The sequence below is a fragment of the Monodelphis domestica genome, chromosome 4 (assembly GCF_027887165.1).
Source record: "Monodelphis domestica isolate mMonDom1 chromosome 4, mMonDom1.pri, whole genome shotgun sequence".
In the NCBI taxonomy this organism is placed as follows: domain Eukaryota; kingdom Metazoa; phylum Chordata; class Mammalia; order Didelphimorphia; family Didelphidae; genus Monodelphis; species Monodelphis domestica.
The window spans coordinates 372,443,728-372,460,208 of record NC_077230.1 but is presented as its reverse complement, the minus strand read 5'-3'; the positions used below and the strand labels follow the sequence as shown (position 1 = coordinate 372,460,208).

General features: G+C 39.7%; 1 protein-coding gene across 2 annotated transcripts in view; it reads right to left on the bottom strand.

Moving 5' to 3' along the window:
• The window catches only part of YBX1 (Y-box binding protein 1), a 28,802-nt gene extending 12,360 nt beyond the window's left edge, over positions 1-16,442 (bottom strand). For both annotated transcript variants that reach the window (XM_007492939.3, XM_007492940.3), the window contains exons 1-3: positions 15,713-16,442; positions 14,943-15,006; positions 3,060-3,093 (exon numbers count right to left, since the gene is read on the bottom strand). In XM_007492939.3, coding sequence (XP_007493001.1) covers positions 3,060-3,093; positions 14,943-15,006; positions 15,713-15,878 — 264 coding nt within the window. In that variant the 5' untranslated portion in view covers positions 15,879-16,442. The remainder of the gene's footprint in view (positions 1-3,059; positions 3,094-14,942; positions 15,007-15,712) is intronic.
• Positions 16,443-16,481: the final 39 nt, after the last annotated feature.

Sequence of the window (16,481 nt, the reverse complement as noted above, 5' to 3'; positions counted from 1 at the left end):
AATTATTATTTTGAATATAATTGGATATACATTTGACCTAAAGACGAATTGAAATGAAACCAGAAGTTCATTAAATTTAGATAGGGACCACAAACGACCTATATCCACAGACTATACTTAAATGATGTATTTTACACGTGTTTTACCCCTAATTTCCCAAATGTTTACCATTGTGTTTATTTTTTTTTTAAACCAGACTTGTAATCTTCTTTTGTAAGGAATTCCTGGTGAGGAATTTCCTTCTACCAATTAAGGTTGAGACCTTCTCTGCAGATTACAGTCTTAAAAGAGTAGGCTGGAGCAAAGTGACTTGCCAATGGTCATACAGCCAGTACAGCGTTAGAGGCAGGTCTTGAACACAGGGCTTCCTGACTTCAAGGCCAGTTTTCTATCCACTATGCCATGCTGCCTCCCAGCTTTCCTAATCTATAGTGCTCAAGAGACACAAGATATGTATGTACCCTTGTGTTTTCTTTCTAAAAATAAGGTTTGGACATACAATGTTTGTAAAGAAAATGAAATTATGCTCTATCTTCCCATGTCTGTGCTCAACAGTAGTAGCTAGTCTGCTCAGGGTCAGTTTAGAAGACAGGCAAATTTGGCTTACATACTTAGAAAATGACCAAGACAACTTAATCCATGGCCTTGCTACATATCAAGTCGTCATAAATATCAGTTGAAGTCTCTTGTGTTTCTGCTGTGAATGCTTGATTTATTTGGCACTAGTAGATTATTCTTCTCATTATTTAATATCACCAGGAAGCTTTGTTTTTTCCTTCCCTGAAGTGCACTAGAAACTTCTGTCTGTTGGTCTCATAATGAGTTAATGGACACAACTCAAACCTACTCTTAAAGAAGCATTCCCAAAACCCCATTCTATAGTAATAGGATGACTGAACAGGGATTCCACTTTCCTGCGCTCTAAAACTGAGAGATGGGCCAAAGTAAAAAGAAAGAAAATCAATATATGTCCCCATAAAGTGAATGGCAAGTCTCTATTACAAGATTAAATATTTTAATTGCCTACAAATGTGGCTGAAGGGTAACTAATGAGGTGCGAGATCACCTGGGCCTAACCATCAAGAACCTTTGAAAGCCAAAATTTCTGTGTTCATCTTGGGCTCCCATCCCCTATTACTACAAAAATTTGGGATACAGGAAAGAATTGAGCCAATTGAACTGAAGCAGCCAGTTAACACTACTGATTTTTTTTTTTAATCAGATATCATGGGGTTCAGTACAACTGAATATTATGACAGAATTGGAGTTCAAATGACTGTCATCTAAATTCTCCCTCTAACTTTTAACCCAGCATATACAGCCAACTCTGCATTACCTGAAGCTATGGAAGATTAACATAGTATGGATAATAACATCCTCAAATAATAATGCCAAGCTCTTATTTTGATCAACAGTCTCAACCCTTTCTCTCAAATTTTTCACCAAAGCCACCGACAAGAAGCAAAACAGACCTGCCTTTCTGTATTTGTGTATTACTCTGAAAAGGCTAATGATTGGTGAAATAAGGACTAAAGGGCAGGAGAGCAAAAAATAAAATAAAAATAAAATAATCAGATAACCAAGAGCAGGCTGTATTCAAATAAACAAGACTCTTAGAAGTCTATAAAATAAGATTTGTTCTAAAACAAGTCAAACCCTCAGTAGTTTTTTAGTCAACTCAACTGTGGCCATGGACAGGAATAACGATATGGATCAAAAGCTATTGACATTTGGTTTTGGAATATGTATTTGTACTTACATTTAGTCATGGGCACACTGATGCTTTGAGAATTCATATCCTATCATTCTGTGAAGATACTTCTGGAGGTGTTGGAAATTGACCTTACCTCCCCATCCTGCCCATACTCCATGCCCCATTCATCCCAATTACACACCGAACACAAAGATCCCTTTTCTTATTACTACAAAGCAGCAACCTAAACAAAATTCTCTATACTCCCTTCCTAAGTCTATTAGTCCTTTTTTTTTTTTTTGACTCACACATTCCCTGGGATTGGGAAGGAGAAAAGAGATAAATTATCAAATGTTTTGGGTTTTGCTAGCTTATAGGTTATGGACACAAGAGTAAGATCAATTTAAGCAAAGGTGGTGATATAAAGATGAACAATAAAGACTGTTGGGCTCTAAGCTGCAAAATCCAGAGTAATTCCATTGCCTGTTGTGCACACATGCAAAACACAAATCTAGTCTTTTATGGTTTATTTATTTATACATGTGGTTGGAGTCCTTAGGAAAGCCTTAGGAAGCCTCAAGTCCAACAGCAAACTACAACTACAGCATTATGCTTTTAGTTTGAGATGCTTGCTCTGCTCCAAAGCTATTTCTAAAAACATCTATCTAAAAATGTTACTTGAGTAACAAGTAGTTCAGCAAACTATTACTACCCTGAATATAATTTTTCTTTCTTAAATATGAATAAATAATCTAAAAAGTTATTAGACTATTTATTATCTCTCACCATTCCTTTTCAACTTTACTTACCTTCAGGTGATAAAAATATCTTAATTTTCTAAGTCACATACTCAACAATTACATAGCCTTCTATGCATGGACTCTACAGAAAGCTTTTTAAAAGGTTGTTGCTGTACCTAACTCAATATTAACACAAGTCCTTAAGAAGACAATGTGTCTATCCATTAAAACATCCATTTTCAAGTGAACTGAATCTATCTCAGGTTTCAAACACTAAACAGCCCTATTTCTTCCAAATCTATAGCGTTTCCCCATCTTCATTTTGCCCTAGAATAGGTCTCTTACCACAGAGATTGTTCTAATGGTATTTTGAATGAAAGATGAATGAATGAGGAAGCATTTATTAAGCATTTACTATGTGCCAAGCACTGTGCTAAGCGCTGGGGATACAAATACAAAAGCAAAGACAAGGCATGCTTCAAAATACCCATGTATTTATACCAAATACATTTACTACAACTTCAGAAAACAAAGAAGCAGGAATCAGTCTGGAGGTTATTTACCAATCCGGGATTTCAGGTTATAGCACTTCAGTCAGAAGTGTAGGTGTCTGCACAATCACTCACCTGGTGTACAAATACATCTTCCTTGGTGTCATTCCTGTAAGACAAAAATCGAGTTTGATGAGTCAGAAATGTGTTGAGATGAGGAAATCTGGATTTTGGAGCCACTTACAACTTCTATTTCAATGGAGAGGTCCCTCCTCCATTATCAGAGCTCTAGGCTTAGAGGCACCAGGACCCATAAGTTTAAGTCCAAGCAATAAACCAGAGTTCAAACAAGTTTGAGCCAACTCCCCTAAAAAATTCCAACCAGGTGAGAGATGGTAAAATCCACTAGGAGGGATTAGATCTAAGAAACTCATTAGCTGCATTATAGGATATGCTCTTTCTCTTGGATTTCAATCTTTCCTTGATCAAGTCACCCAAAGGTCCCAAGACATAAAAATGATAGGGGTTATAGGGGCCTAAGCTTAACTGATGTGATACACATATGCACTAAATCTTTTTGTATGCATGTACAAATATATTTTGCTGTGATTTAACATATCATTTAGCAAAAGGTACCCCCCCCCCAATAAAAACAACTTTTTGATAGGACTAGTAACATACCAAAGATTTATCTGAAGACAATGTATAGCAAAAGAAAACACAACCTAAACCTCACAAAGGTTGAAAATTACATAAAGAATCACTGATTTTTTAAGTGGGAGGGGATAAAATACAGTCTTAAGTTATTGCCTTGAGTCACAGAAGAAAACAAAACTAAAATGGGAAACCTTGATTTGCAGAGATAATTCAGGAGATTAGGCTAAGACAATCCTGAAAAATTAGCTCCATAGTATTTTCCATCAGTTCAATCCTTCAAAGAATCCAAATATTTATTACACACTGTACACCAAGTGAGACTGTCTCTGATCTCTAGAAAATTACATTCTGAAAGGAGGAAACTATGCATATAGGGGTGGTGTTTGGATCCACTCTAGATATACACAAATGATGATTTGATTTGAATCTCAGCACCTCTGGTGAAGCATTCATTTGAAGAGTAGATATTGATCACCTATCCTGAATTATAAACACATCATGGTATCTTTACAAGTACACAAACCAAGCATCAATACCATTAAGGAGGAAACAAATGTAAGCTAAAGAAACCTTTTCACTCTTACTGACTGGCATAGAATTCTCTTAAATTCCAACTTAATGCTCTTTCCAACCAGGTCACGCCCATTGTGCCTTTTCAATGCGTGCCCGCTACTTAAAATTGTTCCAATATGGATGCCAAAAGCTATGTCAAGTTGGATGACCACTCAGATCAGGCATGTTCGGGTGAGCATGGCTGTGCCTTCTCTAAATTAGAGGACTTGTTCAGGGTTATCCAACTACCAGTATTTACCAAAGTAGGGGAATTTGAATATAGGTCACACCAACTGCAAGGCCAGCTCTTTTTATCTACCACATCACCCTGCTTTAATGAGGCAGCATGGATTCTTTTCAGAATATGAATTGAACCATCTTGGATGCTAAGATTTCCTCTCTAATATTCTATGTTTTAAAACAAAACATGTTTATTTCTTAAGGCATCACTGAAGTAGCAGGGTTTAATACCGGGCTAAAGGAAGACCTTAATTAGTCTAGCTCTGCTACTAATTTACTGAGTTTGATCACAACACTTTTAACAGAGAAGCCTTACCTTTCTCATTCAGACAATGAGAATTACTAATTTTATACTAGACTGGAAAGCACTCTATTTCAAAATATATAAACAATAACTAAAATTAGAAACACTGCTTTCATCTTTCAAGTTATTTTAAGATTTCCCCTAAAGAACCTTAAACTGAGATAAGTTTAGTATATAAACTTTTTATTACTTGTAACAGATTCATTAACTAGGTATCATATGTAGTAGGGATTTCTGTATTATGGATGCCCCCCTTTGGCAGTCTATATTATGAGAATCCTTTTAAAGAATGTTTTAAAATGCATAAAATAAAATGTATGGGAATACAAAGGAAATAAATTATATTGAAATATTCATCAAAGATTTTAAAAAATGAGTTCATAAACCCAGGCTAAGAGCCTAATATCTACAAGAAGAGAATATAAAGATTACTTTGATTATGGCCATCAAGATGAAATATAACCATAAAGAAACTACACACAGAAAGATGATTAAGGTTTTTTCTTTCTTAGCTGGGTAAGCTTGATAACAGTTCTTTTTAGCTACCTGAACCCAATTTTCTCCCTTCTTTATGCCTTTCTCTTCTCCTTAATTTTGGAAGAAGTCTTCCCCTTCCCAAACACCAAAATGATTTTAACAAAGGATAAATGTCACTAACAAACTCCTTTAAAATTATAGGTTTGCCCAGTAATGCTATACTGTGCACCTAGCAGGTACTCAACTGGGCATATAGTATATTGAAATTAATAGAGCAAAGGCAGAAATGAAATGAGAAAAACATTCAATAAGTAGTGCAAAAGTAAGGTTTAGGAACAATGTATGGGACATGTGGAGACAAAGGAGAAGAGAAGTACTCTGTCTAGATTTGTGCAAAACATGCTGGTAAGATGCAAATGGAGACAGGCATACACTATCTCAATTATTAGCCTTCATTACTATCTAAAGAGCTCATATTACCTATGAGGAACTATTCCCAGAAGAGAACATCTACAAGGAAGCTGTCAAAACCCGACAACTGAGTTTAAAAAGAGACTCCAGAGACTAAGTCTAACTCATTCGTGACAAAGTGTTTGGCAGCAGAATAAATTCTGTGTAGTTCCAAAGAACCAAATTAGGAGTAATAGTTTTAAGTTATAGGGAAGGCAGAGTTTGCCCAAGTATAATAATATTCTAACAATTGAGCCTGTTCCAAAATGGAATAGACTGCCTTGTAAAGTGGTAGACTTCTCTTCACTGGATGTGTTTAAGCAAAGTTGAGACAAGATCATCTGGTCAATGGCTTCTGTCAAAGAGATCTTTGTATTGTGTCTAATAAAAGGTTGGAACAGGTCTACAGATTAACTCTCTTGGGCTCCCCACTCTGGTTTAATTAATGCTTTGCACACATGGTTATATGCAAGGAATCAAACAGGTATTCTCAAATATTTTCCCCAATAGTTACAATTTGTAAGTCAGAGATGAAGTAGTCATTAAATGGGGTAGTTTTGAATTTATGAGGATTAAAAGAATTAAAAAGGAGGCTTACTGGAAGATCTTTAACCCCCTTGTGGCTTTAAAGATTATAGTGTCCTATAAGGATGAACAAGGCCATTCGGCATTATTAAGCAGTTGTTTTCAGCTACTTTGGAGCAACAGGAGCAGACTTTTTCTGTCCTATTACCATGTATATGCAGAAGCTCATCAGTTACTCTAGATAAAAGTGTAATGATGAAAACTAAAGACTGACTACTCTTAAGTGGTCTAATATAGAAGCTGAGAAATATAAGCACTTGTATCCTTTCTCTTCTCTGCTCTCCAAGTTTCAGTCTAATTCATCTTTCAAAAAGCTTCATTTAATAATTCTAGAGCCCATGATAGTGATTTTCCTCACCATTCAACGTTTGTCACCACCAAAACATCTTGGTACCTAACTATAACTGTTCCACCTATTTATCGTTTCACGTTCCCATCAAAAATATTTGTAAATGGCACCAATTTCATTCACCATCTCCTTTTAAAAAAGATTCATCATCCTTTTTTTTCTATTCTCCCTCCCCCAACCATCTCAGTCCAGCATCTTCATACCTTCCCTCTGGATTATTGGTTACAACAGTCTTCTAATTGGACCAATTTAAAGTGTTTCCTCTACTTCTACAAATTGTAATGTCCAGCCTCTCTCTCTTATAAAGTTGGAACTAGCTTGGCCTTTTAATTCAAGGCTGCCCCCCACCCATTTCTTGACCCAACGATTGCTATTCCATCTCTTCTATCTCATTACCCAATTACAACTCTAGATTCAAGCAAACCTGTCAAATCATGACCCACAAATGCATCCTGTCCCTTCTAAGTTCAGCAACAATCTAAACTGTTCATGGAATCCCTAACACCACAGAATATTCCCCTTTAAAACCTCCTCATTGTGAAGGTCTAATACAAACCCAACAATTGCTGATCAGGCCAGCTAGAAGGCTTCTTCCTTCTTCTAACATTAAACAGAACTTTTTTATATCACCCATTTTGTAACAATATTCATTTATATTACCCCATACTGTACAGAGTTGGATGACAAAGGAAACTGATTTGGAATTATAATTTGTGTGCAAATAACACAAATTAATGTGTAACACACACACACACACAAACTATTTCTAAAATGTAAAGGGGCTTTTAACTTAGTCAAAATCCAACTGAGAGGTTGGGAGAATTGTCAGTAAAGGTCTTTAGGAATAGGTGGGGGCAGGGGGCAGCTCAGTGGATTGAGAGCCAGAGGGCCTGGGTTCAAATCTAGCCCTCAAAGATACTTCCAAGCTGTGTGACCCATGGCAAGTCACTTAACCCCCATTGCCTTTAAAAACAAACGAACAAACAAACAAACACACACACACACACAAGACTAGGTGGAGGCAGCTAGGTGGTATGGTAGATAGAGCACCAGATCTGGAATTAGGAAGACCTGGGTTCAAAACACTCCCTAGCTGTGTGATCTGGGCAAAAGTCGATTAATTCCATTTGCCTAGCCCATGTTGTTTTTCTGTCTTAGAATGGATATACTAAAACAGAAGGTAAGGGTTTAAAAATAATAAAAACAAAAACAGGCAAATGACCATGGATGCCAAAATTCACAAGATCTCTTTAATGTTTTAATATATCTATATACATTTCAAAAGTGAACCAAATGAATTACTCCATTTTCATTATTTATTTTTAAGCACTTACCTTCAATTTTAGAATCAATACTGCGTGTTGGTTCCAAGGCAGAAGAGAGGTAAGGGCTAGGCAATGGGGGTTAAGTGACTTGCCAAGGTCACATAGCTGGGAAGTGTCTGAGGCCAGATTTGAACCTAGGACCTCTTGTCTCTAGGCCTGGCTCTCATCCACTGAGCTATACCTAGTTGCCCCTGAATTACTTCATTTTTATAGACTTCAAGAATACGTTTTGTTTTGTTTTTAAACTAAATCACTACATTTTATTGTAACAAAAGTACATGCCCTCAAAACAAAGCAAAACTGCCCAAAAGAACGTTGACAAAAGCATACCACCAAAAATTTGTGTTTATGTCACCACTTTTTACAAGTCTAAGTTTACCAAATATTTTCAAATCAGATTTTAATACTTGAGCCATCATCATTTCACATAATTTTCTACCTTCTTTGTAAACCTCAAGTGACATCGAAATGATTTTTTAAAAGAAACCCATATCACCTTCCATCTTGGAATCAATATTGGTTCCAAGTCAGAAGAGCAGTAAGGGCTAGGCAACTGGAGCTAAATGGCTTGCCCAGGGTCAGAGCAAGGAAGTGCCCGAGGTGAGATTTGATCCCAGGACCTCCCATCTCTAGGCCTGGAGTTGAATCCATTGAGCCATCTAGCTATAATCTCTAAATGAATATTTTATGTTTGAAGACAAAGGTACAAAGCCAGATGAGAGCAACTTGCCCAAGTACCTGAAATAGACTATTGTGGTTTGCGTTCCATTATTTCTGTTGACTGTCAAACTTTTCAAGCCACAAGGTTTGTAGAAGGGAATGTTTTTGTGCAGCTCTGGCACCAACGCTATCAACAGTAGGAAAAAGTTTTCACTATACTATTTAATCCACAATGTGTCAAGCAATGCAGCTTTCTCAATCTTTTCTAATTGAAGGAAATTGTGCTCTAGGTAGTTGATAGATTCCAGAAACCCCCAGAAAACACTGAAAAACATTCCTTTTCAAGATGTTCTTGACTGATACCTAGACTTTAATTTTATTAGCTCTCAGTTTCTCTCCCAAAGGATAGTGGTATTAGCCCCATTTTAAACTTTCCCAAGTTAGATAAATTGGACTAGAAACACATAAGTCCTGACTGCCACTAATAATGTCATGTGCTCCAATCAACTGGAGCTAAAGGGGTTTGGGCCAAAACCCCAGAATAAAAAGGTATCAATTCTGACTTAAAAACAAACCAAACAACCCTTACCTTCTGCCTTAGAATCAGTTATTATGTATTGGTTCTAAGACAGAAGAGTGGTAAGGGCTAGGAAATGGGAGTTAAGTGACTTGCCCAGGATCACAAAGCTAGGAAGTGCCTGAGGCCACATTTGAACTCAGGACCTCCCATCTCTAGGCCTGGCTTTGAAAGGACAACTTCTATAATCTTTAGTTGTCAACCAGTCACAGAATATACCTATTCAACTCAGTTGGATTAGACAAACCAGGTCTAGGGCCCTAAATAAGTCACAGGTAGGTACAGATCTATAGAAAAAAACTCACTGTTAGGACTGGAAATCATACTTGATTTAAAAAGAAAAACAAAAACCTCATTATAACAACCTCTGAAAGCAATTAACTGTTAGATGTACTGAAACCAAAGAGTTCCTGAAACCCACCTCCATGGAGCCAGATTAATCAGAAGTGTCTGGATCTCTATGCTCCAACTGCACAACCATTCTTACACAAATACAAGTCTACTTCCATGGACATCTGAGAATGTTGCACATATTGACTTAAAATATACTTATTGAAATCATATTAATGTTTCTAATATGAATAACCACTTGCTTTCACAATACTGCTGTGAGGAACCACAGTACACTGAATTGCATAAACAATCTAACCTGCTGAAAGTAACCCGATCCCCCCACACACACACATTTATAAAAATGTGAAGACCTAGGCTGCATTTGGTCCCAGTAAAAAAGCAAGATGGCCATCGAGGCAGCACAGTAGATACAGCCTGGAGTGAGTTAGTTCAAAGCTAACCTCAGCTACGTGCAGGTTAAACTGTTGGCCTCAATTTACTCATCTATAAAATAAGAATAACACCAACCTGGCAAGATTGTTGAAGGTCAAATGAGATAACAAGAAAATGCTTAGCACAGTATTATCTAAAGGATGCCTATTATTTTTACTCACCTGGCCTTCCCTTCCTGTTACGTATATTTCTACTTCCCTGCTCAACAATCAAATAGGGTTCAGAAATACATATAGTTTCTTCTACTCTAGCCAGGTAGTCCACATAGCACCCTCTTATTACTTAGATTAATTGCTAGATTCATATAAGGATTAGTTTATTCAGCAGTTGCAACAATAGATAGGGAGCCAAGGGATCCTCAGAAAAACTGATCAACTTGGAATACCACCATCCTGCTTCGCTGGTAATGCTAAAGCTAAAATTATTATTCCTGTAATCAAAACAGGAATGTTTTGTATAGATATATAACTTCATATGGGAGGAAGTGCATGAAAAAGCCATGTTCATTTTCACAGGGCTCTCTAGGATCAAATGAATTAATTTATATGAAAACACTGTGAACTAAAGTACCCCAACTTCTCATATTTATAAGCGGTTTACAAGTGAAGAAACTGAGGCTTAGTCCAAAGTTCTTTTTACACCACACAAATTTCTCTAAGAATATCAGTTCAATGAGAAAATGTGTAATTCATAGGAACATATGGTGTCAGTGATTCTGTTCCAGGCAACATCAATATATTCCCAGGGGAAAAAATATTGGATCTGAAAATAAGGACTATCATGCTTATGCTTAGTTGAAAGTATGCCCAAAATATGTCAAATGCCAATATATCATGTCCAAATTGGTGCTGCTCTCTAGCAATCTATGAATCTACAACAGGGCCATTTATAGGATCATTTTCTGATAGAAGACAGAATTTCAATTCAGATTTTACTCAAATCCAGTCTATCTTCTATGCCACACTGCCTCTACCGACTCATAAAATTTACTATTACTAATAAAATGCAAAGTTAAGAGCATGTAAAAGCTCTACACTCTGGCATTCTGGATTACTTGGCAAATTTTAATTAATAAAAGTTTTATGAATATTCTGTCCCAAAACAAAATGCAATTCCAAATGAGAAAGGAGCTGCATTAATATCATGTATCCCATTAGATCATACTGTTAATTCAAAGGTTGAAGCAGAAGGGCATGAGGAAGTCAGTGTTGATGGGACTTGAAGGCAGGACACTTACCAACTGGATGGCAATGCACAAATCACTGTACCTCTGATTTTATTTCCCCATTTGTAAAATGAGCAAAAAATGAATTTTATCTCCCACCTCACAAAGTTGGGAGGCTCAAATGAAATAATGTATGTAAAGCACCTGACTTATTCAACATCACCATCACATGGGCTGAGCTTTAGAGAGCAAAATTTCTATGTAAACAATATTTTCATTATTGATTGTACTTAAAAAGCTTATTTTTCTTTCCCCTATCAAACTCTGTAAGCTCCTTGAAAGCATAGAGGATTCCTTTTCATCTCTGGAGTCATATTGCATTGGCATACTGTTGTGGTACTTAAAACATTAAGCACCCCCCAGCTTTTTAGAAACATCAAATTGATACATAAACATCTTGCTTGCTTATTACCAAGTCTTAAGGTTGTGGAGTATCACTGGCTGGGAAAGACAATTCCCTCTTTAGAACAGGAGCTAAGACCCAGAGAATAGAAACTTACTAGGAATCCTGAACTCAACTCCCAGCAGTTTTTTCTTAAGTACCATTTTTATGGCCTTAAAATTTAAAAGGTACTTTATTCACAAATCTATGAGGCAAGCTGTATAAATAATAGTTACAGCTAAAGAACCTAAGCCTTAGGGATAGTAAACAACTTTCCCAAGTCATAAATATGACTAAATCTGAACTTCCCAGTCCAGATTCAGTGTTCTCTCTAGTTTGGATGAACTTGTGCAGTTCAGAACTATTTAATTTCTAAAAACAAAGATGCACACCATGAATTTGGACTGACTTTCCAAGTTAACAGCTTGATTACAGTAGACAAAACAAAACCATAAACTGCTGGGGGAAAGAGACTAAAAAAGTGAAGGTATCAGGAGCAGAGGTCCTACTAATCCAAATAAGGGATCTAGAAGCAGTTTATATTTGGTTTTCTAATGCAATGAAATAAATTTCTGCCTTTCCATCTGTCAGTTGGGTAGTAAAGAATAGAAGATAATTGAGTCAGAAATTGACTGCAGGCTAGGGAAGTGATTTTCAAAATAAAGTTGGTTTCATTTGTTTGTAATTAGAAAAAGGCATTCTCTTATTTCTGGGATGAACTAATATTTTACTCATGACAAAAGTTTTCTTGTGATAGGCTAATGACAGATAAGTGCCACGGGTTTGGTTCCACAGAAGCAGTTAAAAAGACAAAACCAAAAAACACCAGACCTCCTCCCTCTACCCCCCCTTAAAAAAAGAGAAAAAGAAAAACCCTAGAATAGGAATAAATGCAACAAATCCTTTAATAGTTTTAGTCATCAAGTAGCTGTGAGAAGGATAAGGAGAAAAAAAAAACCCCAACATGTAAAGATAAGCCAGGGTCCATCACTGGCACATTTTGAGGAGCCATGTTCCCAACAATGGAAAAAAAAAAAGCACCAGAAACATTAGATCTTCCAACCACTGATAAAAGTGTAACCATTGATAAGTAGTGCAATTCTCTAAGCAAAAAGCTTTAAGAGAGTATGTAAGGAATATAATCAGGACAAACCAGGAAGATACTAATATCTCTAGGGAAGACTTATAGATTCAGGAGAAGCCCCTAAAACTTAAAATTTCCACAGTTTAGGTCATACTACCCTTTGGATGCAATTGCATTGGGAAATGTTATGTAGCCCAAATAACAAAAGATCTGTAAAATTGAAACCTCAACAAAAGTGAAATGTCAAAATGTCCTGGGAAGGCCTAAGAGAAGGAAACCAGGAAGTTAACACTAAGAACACAAACTAAACCAGAATGTCTATCTGTATTAGGTAGCATTGGTGGTACAGTGTGGATAGAACACTAGGCGAGGTGTGCGAGGTGTGCGAGGTGTGCTGAGCAAGACTGGAGTAAAATCCATCCTTTAGCATTGTGACCTTGGATAAAGCACTTGGCTATTTGTCTGTTTCCTCATCTGTAAAACTGAAAAAGGAAATAACTCTAGTACCTTTGCCTAAGTGGGGTTCACAAGGAGTTGGATATGACTAAAATAACTGAACAACACAGGATAGTTTAGTGAAGCTATTGTGCCCAAAAGCAATCCTAAACAGGTATTATCTGTAGTTATATATTCTAGCTTTCAGAGCTAAATTAGCAAGGCACACACAAAAAACAAAATAAACCCCTCAGAACAAAAAACTTATTTGGGTTAAGTTAGCTATAGTTTGTGGTTAATTAAACCAATTATTTTTCTAACCTATCACATGGTTGGTATTTTCCCCCTGGAATTTGTCAAATTTTTTCTCAGGCAAAGATTATATAGACCTTGCAGATTATGTGCCTCAAGTTCTTTTGCCTACATCCTTGCTACCAAGACAAGAGAGAGAAGCACCCATTTGCCTATCAGTCTGTCATACAGATTTACCTATCCTATACCTGACCACTTAAAATTAAGCTAAGACTCCACCAACTTCATGGCTATACCCTGGCAGCTACCTTAAAAAATGCTTTTGTAACAGAAATCTAGAAAAGATACTTTCAATTGCCTGAATGAGAACTAATTCATGAAGGGAGAGGACTGGATGGCATCTTTGAAATAAAATCCAACACAAAGAAATCAGGGCCTAGAAGAGATTGGCCCCCACATCACACTGCTACACTGAAGAGCTGGCATTTGAATCCAACCTTTCCCTACATTCCTGCCTCCATCAGATATCCTACAGGAGGAGCAATAATGAAAACAATAGCTATTATCTATATAGCACTATGTGCTAGACAATACATAGGTGCTTTAGAATTCTCAATTGATCCTTACAACTCTTACAAGGACATGCTATTTTGCAGATGAGGAAAACTAGTCAAGAGTTTTAAGTGACTTGTCCAGGGTCACACGGCTAGAGGGCACCTTAGAGCTGCACCCCCAACCTTCGCAAAGCATCTCTGTATATTAAGTGGCTGGTACATTCATTACCCTAGTCCAAAATGTTAATGCTCCACTCCAATTGCAAATATCTGAAAAGCCCTACTAATGTAGAAGATTTAACAATAATTAAGAGACAGTAACTTGCAGTTTGGAAAGGAACGGACATTTTGCCTTAGCAATTTTATACTGCTGCTTACTCTTGTAGACAAATGGGACAAGAGCACTAATATACACTCCTGGTACAGGTTAAATAAATGTAAACTGGAAAACCTAAATGAAAATTTAAAAGCAAATATTCCGAGTCATGTTTCCCTAATCATGATCTGAATTGCACCAAGACTATCCAGACAGTGGAATCTTGGTAAAAATCACAATTTATCCCACCTATCCCCCAATGGTTAACTAGATGCAGTTTTATGGTTTCCAAGCATCATCTTCACTAGGGTTATTTTTTAAAAAATGCATCATGAGGATACGTTTACTTAAATCAAAAGGACAGGAGTTCCTTTGGGAAGCTCTTTCAGGATGTTTTGACATTTCAATTGGTTAGCCTTTCTATTTTGCAGATTTTTGTTTTGTGAAGTGTAATATAATAAGCCTCCCTTCCTTTCCAAACCAGTCTCCTTAAACGAAGACTCATTTAACTGCTATCTACTTGCCACTTTAACTGCAAAAAAACCTTAACACTGTTATTTTCAGTTGTTAAGATAAGAATTTAGTTACAAAACCTGGAAAGAAATGACCTATTTCATTATCTTCAGTGCTAGGTGCATGCTATTGCAGTCAGCTGCTCTGTCGGTCACCCTTTAAGAGAAAATCTCACTCCAAAGTGACCATTTTAACAAATGTGAAATCAGCTTCCAAGGCCAGATGAGGCGTGGAAAGCACGGGCCAGGATGCATGCAAGGGGGCAGGGCCAGGCTCCTCTAGCTCATTCTCTCACCTGTTGATGAAACCATAGCCGTTTCTTACATTGAACCATTTTACTGTTCCCAAAACCTTCGTTGCTGGGAGGAGAAAAAAAAAAAGGAATTCAAGATTACAAAAATATATCTCCCCAAACTGACCAAAGCTTCGCGCCCCCCCTTCCACCCCCCTAGCGGCTTCGGATTGTCCCGGAGAACACCGCCCGCCGGGGCCCGGGGGCAAGGCGGCGGCCTAGGTGGGGGAAGAGAGGGAGGCGCCTGAACGGCCGTCGGAAAGGCCGCAGGATCTGGAGCACGTGAGGGGAAGGCGCGCGGCTGCAGCCCCCGCCCGGCCTGCGGAGGCAGGCGGCGGGAGGGGCGGGCACCGCGCCCTCAGTCTCCACGCGGAAGGGAGGGGGTGCGTGCAGGAAGGGGAGGGGACCCACACAACGGCGCTCGCACGCTCGCCCGTGGGGCGCGTGGCCGCCCAGGATGGCCCGAGGCCGGGAAACCGTTACACACGCGGCGGGCACCGCGCGAGGGGAAGAGATCCCCTGGGGGCGGCGGGTGGGCGCGCGGCAGCGGGGGCGCGCGGGGGTCCATAGGGGGCGCGGGAGGCGGCGCGCGGGCCCGCCGCCCTGGGCACGAGGACACTCGGCCGGCGCGCGCAGGGGGGAGGGAGAGTAAGGGGAGGAGAGGGCGGCGGCAGCGCGCGGAATCCATGCCGCGCGCCGCACCCCCCTCGGCTAACGGTCCCCCCGCCTTCCCCCTGACCCTGGCTCGGCCCGTCCCGGCCCCAGCCCCTCACCGATGACCTTCTTGTCCCCGCCGGCGGGCGCCGCCGATGTGAGGCCGCCAGGACCGCCGCTCCCTCCGCCGCTGCCGGTGATGCCGGGCTTGGTGTCGGCGGTGCTGAGGGCGGGGGCGGCGGGGGGGGCGGCGGGCGGCTGCTGGGTCTCGGCCTCGCTGCTCATTGTTGCGGTGATGGTGACTAGGGCCTGCTGCGGCAGCGGCGGCTCCTCCCGGGGTGTGATGGTGACTAGGCCGGCGGCGGCGGTGGGGCTGCTCTCAGGGCTCTCTGGGGTCCGCTCTCCGCTCCCGCTACCGATCGAACTAGCGAGAATGGCGGGACGGGCGGGATAAGCCCTCCGAGAGCCCCGCCTTATGCTCCGCTCATTGGCTCAAAATGCCATCAATCCGCCTCCTGACCAGAAATCCTAGCTCTAATTGGCTGGGGGCGCATCACTCCCCTGTTCTCATTGGCTCTTGGGAGAGTAATTTGCCCTACCTACTAGCAATTCCAGCCTCCGCCGCCGCCACCGAGACCGGAACTAGAACTAGAGTGAAGCCACTGCTGAGCCATAGAGTACCCGAGAGGGTGGGCAGCGAGAACGTGACTGGAAGCCCGCCGTAGAGCGATTTGGTCGGCTAAGTGAGGATGGAGTGGTTGAGAAGGGATAGCGCGCTCCCGGGGCGAAAGAAACTGAGTGGGCAAAGAGGCAAGGGCTACTCCGGGTTCACACCCCACTCTCCCCGGAAGTGTGTGTATAGGGGCGGGGGGAGGTGTAAAATTGACT